Below are 16414 nucleotides of genomic sequence, written 5' to 3'. Positions count from 1 at the left end.
AGAATAATTGTGCCTATTAACCCATTCATTGAAAAATTAATTTACATATTTCATCCAGGTCTTAAAAAATGAAACTGAGGCTTGCTGGAAGGAGTTTGAAGTCACTTCACTGAAGTTAGAAGAGCTGGAAAGTGACATTAGGAAGCCTTTTCTAGTTCAGGCAAGAGATAAACTAAAGGAGAAAGAAAGAGAGCTTCAGATGACTCTTAATACCAGGTATAATTCTGGGATCTATTAACCATGAGTTTACTAAATGTACTAAATTTTAAGAGAGGCTAATATTATACTAAGTATGTTATTTTATTTAGTTGTGACAACAACCATAAGAGAAGCTGATGAGGAAACTGCTACTGGGGGAGGTTAAATCACATAACCAAGCCACACTACTGGCCAGAGACTTAAGTGGAACTTAAAGTCTGTTGAGTTCCAAAGGCCGTGCTCTTCCCACTGTCTCCCCTTGAGCCTGAATTTAGCCACGTCACGTAACTTCTCTGGGCCTTGATTTCCTCATTTTTAGAATGAGAGTGCTATTGTTATCCCCTTACATAGGATGTGTACCCCCAGCGCATCTCCCCATTTTACATAGGAGGAAACTGAGGCTCAGAGTCTATATGTTATTTATCCAGGGTCACACATTTCAACTTATTATTGGCCTAGACTTTGAATCCTAGTATATTTCCACTAGTAAAATAATTAGTATGCATAATGAATTTCTTTGTCATCAAGGCAAGGTTCAATTACATTTAGTATTTTGTATTTCAAAAGAGAGAGAAAGCCTTAGTATGCTTTACAACAGTTTTCCATTCAGCACAGTATCAGTTAAATTATCGCGAGTACTTGGATGTAGCAAACAACTCATGCTTTGCCATTGTGGATCACTGGGTTTGGGTTTTAGTGTGATGATCTCTACATATCATTGTATGTATTTTTATTGAATAATTATTTTCTGTTCTTGGTTAAATAATGGCATTAATATTAAATGTTTTATAAGCTATCTTTCTGCTGTGCTTTCCCCTCACATCTGATTTATTTTTCACCCAGAATGGAGTCTTTGGAGACTGCGCTGCATATTGTGTTACCTGTGGAGAAGGAGTTGCTCCTTCTCTGTGACTCAGACCTGCTCCTCTCTGAAATGGCCGTTCAAGAATTTAATCTCACTGATGCTGATGACATTTATCAAAACCTGAGGGTAAATATAAATTCTCACAGTGTATTTATAGAATAAACAGTTCTTCAGAGATTTATACATGTTTATGCATTTTTTTATTATACATCCATAGTATTTATTTCAAATATAAGCCACGGCAGAAAAATCTTCAATAATTTAGACTTGTTATTTATTTCTCAACTCTTTAATTCCTTGCCAATTGGAAAGTATCAGTAGGTACCATGGAGTAAATAATGACGTATTTTCTTTGAATTAAAAATGAAGGCTTGCTTATGAATGCCTTCTCCAATGACCGAAATCCTAATTTTCTCTCTGTACTAGACGAAGATGCTTAAATTGTCATTTTCTACAGTGTACTTATTTGAAATCTCAACTTAAAAATATTTTTTTATTTTTCAAATTATAAACAGATGTCTCAGTAGTTCAACCTGTAATTATTTTCATTGAATCAATAGATTTATATACCTCTTTTCTTCTTGGGATTTAAATATCAGGAAGGGTATCAGATAATGAAACACCTGGGCCATCTGATCATTTGTAATTAAAGTGTTCCTTCTGTCAAAACTGTCAGCCTTGGTTAGACTGAGAAGCAGTTTTCTAGATCAAATCTAGGGACATAATTTGAGGTTAGTTTCTGCTGTGCAATTTTTCTTTTTTCTGCCTCAGTCTTACAGCTTTTCTTACCTTTATTGTAGAATATCCAAGATTCCATAGTAAGACAGATTGAAATATGTAATCATTTGGAACAGTCAGGCAACTTGGCATTGAAGGAATTACACCCGCTTGACCTGCATGCAGCACAGAATATTATCCTGAAACACAGAACTCAACTCGAAGAAATGAACCACAGAGTCCAGAGGAGTAAAGATGCCCTCAAAGCTCTGGAAGATTTTTTGGCTTCTCTGAGAGCAGCTGAACTCTCTGGTGAGCTTCTTATAGACCTTTCAGCCTCAGGTTCACAGGTGGTACCAGGAAGTACTTTGACGGTGGAAAATAAAGAGGAAAGAATTCATCAGATGAAAGACAAGGCCAGACATTTGGACGAACGTTTGAAGGTGCTCGGTATAAGCATTAAAGATGCTGAATGGGGTGAAAACACCTCCTGTGAAAAACTTCTGAATGCTTTGTCCAGAAGCTTATCTGAGACTCGTGGCTCTGGCAGACAGGAGGAACTCATGGAAGAAGATGAATTATTAGAGACTTGTATTTTGAAAAATAATGAACTCCTGAAAAATATTCAAGATGTACACAATCAAATCAGCAAAATAGGCCTGAAAGATCCGACCGTTCCAGCTGTAAAACAACGGTAGGTATCGTTTTCGTCCGTTTCCACGCAAGATGATGATTTTCTGTTTTTTCCTTTTCCCGAATATCTATTAGGTGAAACAAATGCTTCCTGTGTCTTTCTACTTCTGTTCCATCCCCCTCTATTCAGGGTTCAGCATTCTTTTTTGTAGGCTTTTTCAAACAAGCTTTCTTTTTGTTGAGATTGTGCCTTTACAAAGTGTTATATAATTTTTTCCTTTGAAGTTTTCATGGACAGAGGAAGAATACAGTAAGATATGTGTGAAGTCCATGAGTTGCTTCAAAGTCTCTTTGCTGCTGTTTATTTATTATGGAGTTCTCCTGACGGGGGAAAACCTGGGAAGCTCCACACATTTGATAATAGAGAACAAGTGGTGGAAGATGCACTACCACGCCTCGCCCCTACTTCTTCCTTCATTATTTGTCCTCTCCCCTCCTCCCGGCAGGATTGGATGAGGACTGAGTTTAAGAGGTAGATTTAGGTTAGTGTTGGTTCTGGAGACTCTGCAGAACTGGGCTTACCTGAGGTTCGCAGCCATCCCTAGGAGTGCTACTATTGTCATTCTGGAATTCAGCGTCCGCCTCCAGGTCCTGAAAATGAAAATGTTAGCAAGAGTTAGCAAAAGAGTCACTTTTGTGAGTCCCCCTCCCCGTTCTAAATCTCGCCCACTTTCCATCTCTTCTTCTGCCCACTTCTAATCCCTCAGGCTCAATGCTCTCCTGGGGCTGTTCAGCTGATTAAGCTTCCCCTGAGCCCTCCATCTCAATGAGACTTCTATTTCAACAGCGCTCCAGTTCTTCATGAGGTGTGGAACTGGTTTAGTTATTAATTTGATTGTTAATGCATTTATTATAGATTTATAAATAATTAGTAATAAATTAACTTACTAATTTATAAATGAAAACTATACTTTGATAGATAGTAAATTGCTTTAATATTTAATTGAGTTGCTAATAGAATAAGCCAGGCACTGTTTTAGGTCCTGGGGATACAGCAGTTAACAAAACAGACAAAAATTCTTGCCCTTGGTAGAGCTTATTATCTAGTGGGACGAGTAAGATATGCAGTAGGTTTGATGGTGATAAAGACCATGGAGAAAGAGTAAGTAGAGAAGGAGGTGGTTACAATTCACACAGGGTCAGCAGGCACAGTTTTACAGAGAAGGTGACGTGTGAGCCAGATGGGATGAGCGACAAGCCAAGTGACAACCTGGAGGAAGAGCCTCCCAGGCTGAGGGGCTATAGGTACAAAGGGCAGGTGTGGGACTGGGCCTGGCATGTTTGAGGAGAGGCAAGGAGGTGAGCAGGTTAACAGGGAGGGGGTCACAGGGGTCACGGGCAGCATGGAGCTTAGCTCCTGTAGGGACCTGTGGGCCATGTGTTGACTTTGGTTTCTTTGTTGAGTGACATGGGAAGTCATTGGAGGCTTCTGAGCAGAGGGAAATGATTTGGTTTTCATTGTAACAGGCTGGTGTATTGAGAATAGACTGTAAGAGTCAAGGGAAGACTCAGGAAGTCTAGTTTGACCTATAGCAATAATCCAGGTGAGGAATGATGGTGGCACGGAACAGTGGTGAGGTGGCAAAAAATATTAAGATTCTGTATGTATTTTGAAAGTAAGAGTCCACAAGGTTTGTTGACACATTGGACACGGGGTGTAAAAGAAAGACTGGAATTACCGTTAACTGGGATGATGAAGACAAGTTTATCAGGCATTAAATGAAAGATCAGGTGTGTGTGCTCAGTTTTAGACACAATAGGTTCAAAATATTTATTGGATGTTCTAGTAGCACTCTCAATAAGACTGTTGAAAACAGGTAGCATCAGACGTCAGGAGAGAGGTCTGGGCGAGGTATACATCTGAGAGTCATCAACATTTTAGAATGCTGTTTAAAGCCATGAGATGGATAAGATTGCCATGCTGTGTACTCTGGGGCACGCCATGTTAAGAGGTCAGGGAGATGACAGGGAACAAGTCAAAGATAGAGTGGCCAGTATCATCGGAGGAAAATCAGGAGCGTCCTGGGGGTCAAGTGAGAAGGCCTTTCAATGAGGAGAAGTGATCACCTTTGTCACGTGCTGCCGACTATTGAAGGAAGGTGAAGATGAAGACTGGGACATGGATTAGCAATGTGGAGGTTACTGGAGATCTTGACGAGCAGTCTTGCAGGAGTGGAGGGAGTGAGAGCCTTATGGGAGTGGACTCAAGATAGAATTGGAGGGGCTTCCCTGGTGGTGCAGTGGTTGAGAGTCCGCCTGCTGATGCAGGGGACACGGGTTCGTGCCCCGGTCCGGGAAGATCCCACATCCCGCGGAGCAGCTGGGCCCGCAAGCCATGGCCGCTGACCCTGCGCGTCGGGAACCTGTTGCTCCGCAACGGGAGAGGCCACAACAGTGAGAGGCCCGCGTACCGCAAAAAAAAAAAAAAAAAGAGAATTGGAAGAGAGGAAGTAGAGAAAGTGAGTATCTGATGAAAGCAATTTAGACCTGGGTGAATAGAGTTAATCCCACCAGGATTAGTTTGCAGGTTAAAACCCTTAGTTCAAATGACTCTTCTTCGGTATGGAGGAGATTTTTGTACACAGGGTAGAAATGCAAGATTTCCTTGTATTTCCCTTTCTTCTTGCCCCTTCCGCCCTGCCTGAGGAGCTTGCAGTGTTCTACCAGCCATCTCGTCTTCTCTCCATATCATACTGTCTTCCCCACACATGTACACACATACTCTTCCTCTCTTTTCTCTCATATGCATATACACACCGTTTACAATTGTGTTCATCACTGAGAAATGTTACCGCTTGTGGTTTTGTATGTCTGTTCTATTTAAAACACCAGCTAGTATTCTGGACATGCAGAGCCTCCTGACCTCTGTCATAGGAATGTGTGATTTAGCCATAAACCTCATGAGGACAAATTAAAGTTAGTGTGCTCCCACAAATTACGCATATTTGTGTTGAATCAAATCGCCTAATTGGCCATTAAATTTTTCTCTCATAATCAAGGAAAAAATCGTTACTCAGACTGGATAAGGATCTAGATGAATGTGAAGAAGAGAAGAAACGCTTGCAAGAAATGGTGAATTCTCTTCCACAATTCAAAGACGGCAGAGAGAAAGCTCTGAGTCAACAGTGCCAAGGCACATCACTCTTGTGGGAGAATACAAAAGCTTCGGTCACTGAATGGTAAGGAAAAAATTCCTCCCAAATCTGAAAAATTGTCTGTGGCACAATTAACTTTTTGAAATTTGTATGTTGAAAACACATTCCAGTGGGCCTCAAGGAGAGGCCAACTTAAGAGTTTCACGCTCGAAGCTCACTGGGCCAACATCTGGGGCAAGACCTGGAATCCTAGATTACAGACAAATGACTTTAAGAGGCTGTCTAAGAGGGAGGACAAATACATGGTGTATTTATAATTATTATTGCCCCACCTATATTAGTTTTCTATTGCTCCCGTAATAAATGACCACAAATGTTGTGGCTTAAAATCGGCACAAACTTATCTTACAGTCTGGAGGTTGGAAATCCTAAAATGAAACTGCATTCCTTTCCGGACTCTCTGGGAGAGAATCCGTTTCCTTGCCTTTTCCATCTTCTAGAGGCCACCTACTCCATTCCTGGGCTTGTGTCCCCTTCTTCCATCTTTAAGGCCAGCATTGCAGCATCTTCAAATCTCCATCTCTCTGTCTTTCTGTCTCATCTCTGCTTTTGTTATCACATCTCCTTCAGACTCTGACCCTCGTGCCTCCCTCTTAGAAGGGCCCTTGTGATTATCTTGCACCCATTCAGATAATCCAGGATAACGTCTCTATTTTAAGATCCTTAATTTAGTCACATCTGTAAAGTCCCTTTTGCTGTGTAAGGTAACATATTCACAGGATCCAGGGATTAGGACGTGGGCATCTTTGGGAGCTGGGGGCATTATCCTACCACACTCCACTTAAACGCCAGATGTTGCCAGTCAGTTACTGCTGTCTTTCCTGCGGAGCCTGGACAAGGCTCAAGAGTTTTCTTAATTCTGTGGCAGCCCTTACCTGTCAGTCCTGGCTGGCGATTCGGCTGAAGAGTCTCCATCCCTGCCTTCCCCCTTTACTCTCTGCCTGGGGGTAGGAGTAGTTGAGAGGGCTGACCCCTACAGGCTGTACAAGCCAAGGGTTCCAGTTGGGTTAGGAAGTGGGAGGTACTAGTATGAGCTTAGTAACCAAGAAGAGAGAGAAGTCGGGGTGGTCTTAACCCCCTCCCTTTTCAGCAAGTAGTTCCAGCAGCTCCTACTGACACCTCTTTGGCTTTAGGGCACTTTCCCTCTTTCCCCTTGAGCCCAGGTGCTGTACCTATTTTTGGAAGGGTTAGTCTCTGGGTGTCTCAGCTCCTTGGTGGTTTCCCTTAACTTTACTATCAGTGATCCTTTCACCACAGAACTCCATCTGTGGAGTTCCTGCTTCCTACTGGAACCTGAGTATACAGTAGTCAAGATGAAGTCTGTCTGTGGATTTGATCTAGTCTACCCTTCGATTTTACAGAGGAAACAACTGAGGTTCAAAGAGCCTCAAGTAACTTATCTAAGGTCGCATGACTAATTAGTGCCCAACCATAGCTAGAAACCAGGTGTCTTAGCTGCCACATCATCTGTACTAAACTTTTTTTTAAAGGGCTAAATCTAGAATGAGTTGAAATAGACATAACTGAATCATATTGAATCAACACTGAAGCAATCTCTAAGAATAATGCTGGGGAGGCATTGTTTTCCAAATTATCTTTTAGTTAATGATGAAATTGAGGTGCTGATTCCTTATGGTTACAAATCCTGTTTCGTTCCAGAGCTTATATCTGGTAACTTTTTAATATTGACCTGGTGAAAATAGTAATCCAGTGATTATTTATACCATCCATTTGTCAAATAAATATATATGCCATCATTCTTAGGTTAAATTGTAAAACAATATTATAAACCATGTCTAGAGGAAAAATCCTTCTATAACTTACTAGTCATTATTGTAGGATACTTACAAAGAGAAAGAATGGTTTTGTTATTTTCAGAAATTTAGCTGTTTTACTTTTTTTCATAGCCTTGACCAATGTGAAAGAGTTTTGGAGCTCTTAAAACAATATCAGAATTTTAAAAGTGTCCTGACAACTTTGATTCAAAAAGAAGAGAATATCATCTCCCTCCAGGCTTCCTACATGGGAAAGGAGAACTTGAAGAAAAGGATAGCAGAGGTGAGTCCAAATTCCAAAGGAAACTTTACATAGCGGCCTCGCTTGCAAGCCCAACAATAGAGAGGATATTATCAATGAAGTCACTTTCGAAACTTAGTTTAGAAGAAGTTACTAGTGACTTTGTTTTACCAGGTATCTAAGAATTTATTGGATTTATCCCCAGGGCTTGAAAAAGATTGGTCCCCAGGTTAATGCTGGGTTGCATCTGTTTGGGTTTTGATACTGATGGTGTGGTTCTTTTGGAGTCTGGGGTTGCCCCTGCTGCTACCTCTGAAAGGTTGGAACAGTTTGTGCACTGACTTCCCACATAAAAAAAAATCCCTGAGACTTCATTGCAACCTTGAGAGAAAGAAGGTACTAGGAAAATCCCGTCTGTTGTTAGTGGATAAAGGAAAAATTATGTTTTTATTTCTTCCCTTTTATTTCTTCGTAAAGATGTGTGAGCTTATCTCCAAGTTGCTCTGTCTATGTTCATAGCCTCGCCAATCACGACTTCATAGTTTAAGAAGAATAACACTTTTGGACACTAGATGTCATTATTTTCTATGATTTTATGTAGTTATCAACCAGAGTGGCAGAAGAATGGAATAGTTAGAAAAGGATACACTACACTGTATTACTATACACCAGAAAGTTGCTTTTTCTCTTGGTTTTATGAGTACTCTATGCTAAAGTGCTGTCAAAATGTCAGAGGCATTTGTGAAATATCATCTACTTGATACACCTGGTTGTTAGAAAGCAATTTTATTAAAGTTCCCAGTGGCTGAGAGCAACAGCAGTGAGGCTTATATACAGACATACCTCACTTTATCACACTTTGCTTTATTGTGTCTTTTACAAATTGAAAGGTTTTGTGGCAACCCTTTGTAGAGCAAGTCTATCGGTACCATTTTTCCAACAGCATTTTCTCACTTTGCGTCTCTGTGTCACATTTGGGGAATTCTTGCAGTATTTCAAACCCTCTACCACCAAAAAGATTATGACTTGCTTAAAGGCTCAGATGATGATTAGTGTTTTTAGCAAATAAGTATTTTTAAATTAAGGTATGTACATTTTTTAAGACATAATGCTACTGCACACTTAATGGACTACAGTATAACGTAAACATAACTTTTATATATATCTGGGAAACCAAAAAATTCACGTGACTTGCTTTATTGCGATACTCCCGTTACTGGCATGGTCTGGACCCAAACCTGCAATGTCCCTGAGGTATGCCTGTAGACCAGATTCTTACAGACAATTTAGTCTTTGTCTAGAACTCTTATCCCTGAGGCTGAAGTGACACTCAGAGTCACATCAGTGCCACAGATGAGGAGTAGCCCCTGCCTGCGGCCTCCTTTCTCAGACGCAGTTTCTTGGAACTGACCAATCAGAAAGAGCTCTGCTTGGACACCAGTTGTACACTATGTGACTCTTTAACTGGTTTCCCATCAGATTTAATCGAGGGAGACCACCGTGCTAGGAGCAGGCTGGCAGTCGGAATCTCTTAGATGCAACCTGTCTGGTTCCATCCAGCAGAGGCAGCTTCTGGGTTTGGCAGTCTTGGGATCTAGGAGGATCGTGTCCTCATCCAGATGGATTAAGGAGCTTCGGTTCTCAGAGTATCCAACACGATCAGCTTTACAAAATCCCCTCAGCCTTGTGGCCCAGTTCACATAGCTACTTTTCTACTGTGCCCCTGATACCAGTTTCCCAGCTTGTGCTCTGGTTTCAGGATCCAGGTCTCTGCCTTAGATACTCACAGATCCTGGGTCGCTGCCTTTCAATCTGACCAGATAGTGAATCCCTCCTGACTGGCAGCTGTTCTTGGTTTGTGCCAATCCTCCTCACTCCTGGAGTCCTGCCTGTGTCCCACTAGGTGGGATCCTGTTACCAGCAGAGCTGTTCCTTTCCTGATTAGGTGAGGCAACATCTGTAAAGTGCCTGCAGAGTGCCTAGGGCTTCATCAACCCATTAATGGTAAACTGCACTTTCTGGACAAGTTATTTATTTGACTAATAAAACTTCTGTCACCTTCAGGCACTTGGCCCCTCTCCTGGGGGAGTCTCCCTGATGGGAATCTAGATCCAGGTCCTGACCCCTCTGCTATGATTAGTTCCTCTATGGCTGTTGTCTTTTTCCATTTGGGCTGCTATAAAAGAATACCGTAGACTGGGGGGCTTAAAAACAACATAAATTTATTTCATACAGTTCTGAAGACAGTTCTCACAGTTTATAACATTCTGCCTTTGACCCCTCAAAACACATCCTTCTCACATGCAAAGTATATTCATTCCTTCCCATCAGCCCTAAAAGCCTTAACTCGCTCCAGCTTAGTCCAAAGTCTCACCTAAATATCATCTAAGTTAGATATGAGTGAAACTCAAGGTGCACTTCATCCTGAGGGAATTCCTCTTGTTTATCCAAAACAAATGGACTGACAGATATTTCACCAGCAAAGAGGGATTTATTTGGGATCAACAGAGAATTGCATTTCAGGGTCTGCACCCATGGGAGCTACGTGCAAGTCCCTGCACAGCAAGGAGAGAAGAATGCTTTTATAAAGGGGAAAAGGACGTTGGATGGGCTGTAGTAGACAGAGTCCATGGCTTTTCATTGGCTGAGGCCTTGCCAATAAAGGAACCTTTCTTCTTCCTATTGGGCTCTGCCACCCCATCTGGTCTCCCAACTCTGTTTAATTTAGGTTTCTGTTTATTCTTTTTTTTTTCTGTATGCGGGCCTCTCACTTTGTGGCCTCTCCCGTTGCGGAGCACAGGCTCCGGATGCGCAGGCTCAGCGGCCATGGCTCACGGGCGCAGCCGCTTCGCGGCATGTGGGATCCTCCCGGACCGGGGCGCGAACCCGCGTCCCCTGCATCGGCAGGAGGACTCCCAACCACTGCGACACCAGGGAAGCCCTGTTTATTCATTTTTTTACACTCTACAGCTGTGAACCCATGAAACCAAACAAATTATATGCTTTCAAAATACAGTGGTGGGACAGGTATAGGATAGACATATCCACTCCAAAAGAGAGAAATAGGAAAGAAGAAAGAAGTATTTGGTCCCAAGGAAGTCCGAAACCTAACAAGGCAAACAACATTAAACCGTAAGGCTTGAGAATAATCCTCTCTGGCTTGATGTTCTGCCTTCCAGGTCCACTGGGATGGCATCATCACCCCTGGCTTGGCTGGACAGATTAGCAACTTTCTCTGTAAACAAAGAAACAAAGTAAGGGTAGAGGTTAAATAACTTTCCCAAGATTATATGGCTAATAATTGACAGAATCATTATTTAAACTGAGGTCTATCTGACTACAAAGTCATGTTCCAATCATCATCATATTGCCTTCCCTGAAGACATATTTGAAACATGTATATTATAGAAGTAAAAAATGGCTAACTTTGCTTTGTCTGTACCCCTTTCTGAAATGTAAAGGTTTACTCAGAAAAATATTTTAAAAATTAACAAAACAACTGTAATTACCTTTAAGAAACATATAAATGCCAGGCTTTTATTATTATATTGAGAATCTTGTATCTAGTGTGGTATCTTTGTATATTTGCTGAAATAATATATCATTTTGTATGGAAGATACAGAAGTACACTTGTGTTTAGTTATTTTCTCATATGCTTTTTTTAACTGTCTCAAAAAAGCAAATTTTAGTACCAGTTGTTAACATAACTCTCAGTTAATTTTGTGATGACTTAGGTACTGTCTTCAGAAACAATCAGTTTCTGGTGTATGTATTGTCATGATGCTTTGCACCAGTGGCTGAAGTATGATACCACTGAGAACTTTTGTCCTTCAAAACCATAGAAACCTGGATGTTTATCTAGGATATGGTGCCAAATTTCCACCCTCTTTAATCAAAGGCAGAAGTGCAAAAGTAAGACTAGAAGGCTAGAATGTCAGGGGACTATTAAAGTTTGGGAAATGTCAGGGGGGATCTAGTTTCCTTTATTTTACCCCTTCCATTCATTGTAGGACAAAGCCTGCAGTTCCTGTCAATGCTAAAAGTATCCTCTCCTGCTCTTTCTTTTCTCTTCACCCACTGGTGGCTTGTGTCAATGTAACAACAAAGTTCTTTGAATGTAATAAAAATTAGGTTACACACACATACATATATGTATTTTTCATTTAATTGAACAAGCATTTATTATGCCCTATGCAAGATGTCCTGAACTGGGAGAAAAAAAACACCTGAATCTGCATCTCAGCTCTGCCAATGTATCAGTCAGCTTCCAGTCAGGAGACAGAAACTGCCCCAGTTACTTTTTTTTTTCCATTTAAAACATTTAAGTAATTTTAATTTTTTAAATTAAACTTTTAAATTTGAGATAATTGTAGATGCATATGCAGTTATAAGATATAATACAGAGAGATCCTATGCACCCTTTACTAAGTTTCCCCTATGGAAATATCTTGTAAAACTGTAGTGCAATATTGCAGTCAGGTTATAGACAATCATACAGTCAAGAGGAGGAACGTTTCCATCCCCAGACTATCCCTGGTTCCGTCATCGGATAGCCCTACCACTTCCCTCTTGCTTCCACCCCCTCACAACCACTCATATGCTCTCCATTTCTATAATTTTGTCATTTCAAAAATCTTATATAAATGGAATCATACAGTATCTAACCTTTTGGGATTGATTATTTTTACTCAGCATACTTCTCTGGAGATTCGTTCAGATTCTTGCATGCATCAATAGTTTGTTCCCTTTTCTTGCTGAGTAGGATTCCATGGTATGGATGTACCACAGCTTGTTTAACTGTTACCTCCGAAGAACATCTGGGTAGTTTCTAGTTTTTGGCTCTTATGCATAAAGTTGCTATAAACATTTGTATAGGCTTCTTTGTGAACATAAGTTTTTATTTCTCAGGGTTAATTGCTCTGGAGCACAGCTGGTGGGTTGTATGTTAATTATGTATTTCATTTTTTTTTTTTTTTTTTTTTTTTGCGGTATGTGGGCCTCTCACTCTTGTGGCCTCTCCCGTTGTGGAGCACAGGCTCCGGACGCGCAGGCGCAGCGGCCATGGCTCACGGGCCCAGCCGCTCCGCGGCATGTGGGATCTTCCCAGATCGGGGCACGAACCCGTGTCCCCTGCATCGGCAGGCAGACTCTCAACCACTGCGCCACCAGGGAAGCCCTGTATTTCATTTTTAAAGAAACTTTCAAACTGTTTTCCAGAGTTGCTGTACCATTTTACATTCTCACCAGTAATGTGTGAGTGATCCAGTTTCTGTACATCCTTGCCAGCATTAGATATTGCCTCTACTTTTTATTTTAGTCATTCTGATAGATATATAGTGGTATCGCTTTGTGGTTTTCATTGGCATTTTCCTAATTGCTAATGGTATTGATCATCTTTTCTTGTGCTTATTTGCCATCTGTATGTCATCTTTGCTGAAATATCTCTTCATATTTTGTGCTCATTTTCTAAGTAGATTGTTTGGTTTTTTTTTTACTGTCGAGTTTTGAGAGTTTTTAATATATTCTACACAGTAGTCATTTGTCAGATATGTGGTTTGCAAATATTTTCTCCCAAACTGTAGCTTGTTTTTCATCTCCTTAATGGGTCTTTTGCAGAGCAAAAGATTTAAATTTTGGTAAAATCCAGTTTATCAATTTTTCCTTTCATGGATTGTGCTTTTGGTGTCAAAGTCTAAGAACTCTTTGCCTAGCACAAGATCCTGTAGATTTTCTCCTATTTTTTTCTCAAAGTTTTATAGTGTTATGGTTTACATTTAAGTCCATCATCCATTTAGAATTAGTTTTTGTATAAGGTGTGAGACTTGGATCAAGGTTTACGTTTTTATCTATAGATGTCCAGTTGCTCCCGCACCATAAGTTGAAAAGGCTCCCATTCCTCCTTTGAACTGCTTTTTCATCTTTGTCAGAACTCAGTTGGGTGTACTTGTCTGGGTTCACTTTCATCTATTGATCTGTGTGTCTGTCCCTCTGCCAGTTGATGTAATCTTTATTACTGTACCTATATGATGTTTTAAAATCAAGTAGACTGATTCTTCCCACTTTATTCTTCTTTTTTCAAATACTTTAGCTATTATAGTTCCTTTATTATTCCATATAAATTTTAGAATAATCCTGTCTATATCTACAAAAGTATTGCTGGATTTGATAATAATTGCATTAAACCTGTACATCAATTTTGGGAGAACTGACATTTTTACTATGTTGTCTTCTGATCCATGAACTTAGTATGTCTCTGCATTTATTTAGATCTTCTTTGATTTCTTTAATCAGTATTTTATAGTTGTCAGCGTATAGTTCCTGTGCATGTTTTGTTAGATTTACACTTAAGTATTCAATTCTTTGAGTAATTGTGAATGGTATAATATTAAAAATTTGTGTCCACGTATTCATTGTTAATATGGAGAAGTGAAATCGATTTTTATGTTTATCTTGTATCCTGTGACCTTTCTGAACCCACATATCAGTTCTAGGGGTGTTTTTGTAGATTCCTTGGGCTCTCTGACATAGATAATCATGTTGTCTGAAAATAAGGACACCTGAGACAGAGGGCTCCTTGTTACTGCTGGTTGGGGGTGGGCATTCTGCTTCCCCACAAGATCTCTACTGACACCTCCCTGGCTCCTCATTACAGCTCCCTAGGTAGCCTCCCCTGACATCATGGATGTGTGTGTGTGTGTGTGTGTGTGTGTGTGTGTGTGTGTGTGTGTGTGTGTGTGTGTGTGTGTGTGTGTGTGTGCGCGCGCGCGCGCGCGCGCACTTGTTACTGCCCAGCAGGAATGAAAGTCCCAGCACTACTCAGCCTTCTTTTCCCTGGTCGGGGGAGAGTGGGGCTCCTGTTACAGCCTGGAGATGGTGGCTGTCTAGGCTCTACACTTGACCTTTGCTGGCACAGGTGGGCGTTGGGCTACAGTGTTTCCTATGGTATTTTGCTCCAGTGAGTGATTATTTCCTAAAAGTTTTCTGTCTTGGTAGGTTGTCCTATTCCTGGTTCTTGGGCTGAAGAGAAAAGGCTTTTCCTGATCTGTGTCTGTGGATCTTACCAGCTTCTGACTTCTCCAGCACACAGTCTGGGATATCCAAGGGAAAAAAAAAATTCAGGGAGCTCACCACCAGGCTGTCTTCAGGAGCTGATGCTCCCAGCCATTCTCCTTCCTTGAACTCCTCACTTTTCAGTCTTCTTAAGTCTGTTTTGTATATGGTCCAGGGTTTTTAGTTGTGCTTAATGGGAAAATTATGCCTACTGCATATTCCCAGAAATGGAAGTCCCCTGTGGGTGTATAATTTTTAGTTTTTTATTTATGAGAAATCACTATTTTCAAATTTTATACAATCATTAAAAATGCTTGTATAAGATTAGTTAATTGAGTGGAAACATTAAGATTGCATTACTCGACACACATTTTATTTTGTAGTTTAAGATCATTGGCCTTTTGGTTAAATAGTGTTTCACCTTCCATGTTAGAAGTGACATGGAAGTTAGAATCATGAAAGATTAAACTAGAAGTCACATTAAAGATGTTTTAGAGTTTTGTCTATTTTATTCAGATGAGCACTTAGGTTCTTCAAAATGACAAAGATGATTCCTATTTGAGGAGTCTAGGAACTGTCACTTTTTTATACGATTGAATAGAGGTGCTTTTTTTGGGTAGAATATTATTTCACATGCACTAGAAAGATGGTTTTAGATCATTATAAATATTTCATCATGCAGAATGGGACAAGGAATTTGGGTGTAGGATTATTAATAAACCAGATGTTTAGGATTCTAAAAACTTTTCATTGAGAAAGTGGGACAGTAAGTCTTATATTTGTATCAATATATCAAAACATGTTTCATATCATTTTTACAGATTGAAGTTGTTAAAGAAGAATTTAATGAACATTTAGAAGTTGTAGACAAGATTAACCAGATCTGCAAAAATCTACAATTTCATCTAAATAAAATGAGAAACTTTGAAGAGCCTCCTTTTGAGAAAGAGGCTAATATTATTGTGGATAGGTGGCTTGATGTAAGTGATAATTTAATTGACTAGAAATTCTATTTAATAACAATTAAATTGATCTTTTCTTTTGTATCTTTAATGTTTTTATCTAATTACAAAATTCAAAAGTGCTCATTATAAAAAATGTTCAAATAATATAAAGTTTGTGACTTGGGATTTAGCTTTACGCCCAGAGTTAGGTACTATTTTACTAACAAATGAGTCTGTACTCTTTTAGATATACAAGTGCATACTCAACTTACTTGAAATAAACTAATTATTGTATTATCCATCCATGCAGCCAGTTGATGTTCAACATTATATTTATTTAATATTTTAAAAATAATTTTTGGTTGAGTAATAATGATATTTTTATGAATTATAAATTAAGAATTTGTGCTATATTTTGATCTGGGTTTTTGATATTTAAAATTTTTTTAAATTTTTTTTTTGTCTGCGTTGGGTCTTCGTTGCTGTGCATGGGCTTTCTCTAGTTGCGGCGAGCATAGGCTACTCTTCATTGCAGTGTGTGGGCTTCTCATTGCAGTGGCTTCTCTTGTTGCGGAGCATGGGCTCTAGGCATGCAGGCTTCAGTAGTTGTAGCGCATGGGCTCAGTAGTTGCAGTATGCGGGTTCTAGGGCATTCAGCCTTCAGTAGTTGTGGCACACGGGCTCAGTAGTCGTGGCTCTCAGGCTCTAGAGCACAGGCTCAGTAGTTGTGGTGCACGGGCTTAGTTACTCCTCTGCATGTGGGATCTTCCTGGAC

At 40.1% G+C, this 16414-nt stretch overlaps 1 protein-coding gene across 1 annotated transcript in view; it reads left to right on the top strand.

The window, feature by feature from the left end:
* Positions 1-16414, top strand: part of SYNE2 (spectrin repeat containing nuclear envelope protein 2) — a 329548-nt gene that overhangs the window by 136793 nt on the left and 176341 nt on the right. The window contains exons 29-34 of the mRNA XM_060141612.1: positions 59-216; positions 1042-1189; positions 1864-2474; positions 5473-5652; positions 7536-7686; positions 15517-15675. Coding sequence (XP_059997595.1) covers positions 59-216; positions 1042-1189; positions 1864-2474; positions 5473-5652; positions 7536-7686; positions 15517-15675 — 1407 coding nt within the window. The remainder of the gene's footprint in view (positions 1-58; positions 217-1041; positions 1190-1863; positions 2475-5472; positions 5653-7535; positions 7687-15516; positions 15676-16414) is intronic.

The sequence above is a fragment of the Lagenorhynchus albirostris genome, chromosome 1 (assembly GCF_949774975.1).
Source record: "Lagenorhynchus albirostris chromosome 1, mLagAlb1.1, whole genome shotgun sequence".
NCBI classification, from domain to species: domain Eukaryota; kingdom Metazoa; phylum Chordata; class Mammalia; order Artiodactyla; family Delphinidae; genus Lagenorhynchus; species Lagenorhynchus albirostris.
This window is presented reverse-complemented; position numbering and strand designations above follow the sequence as displayed.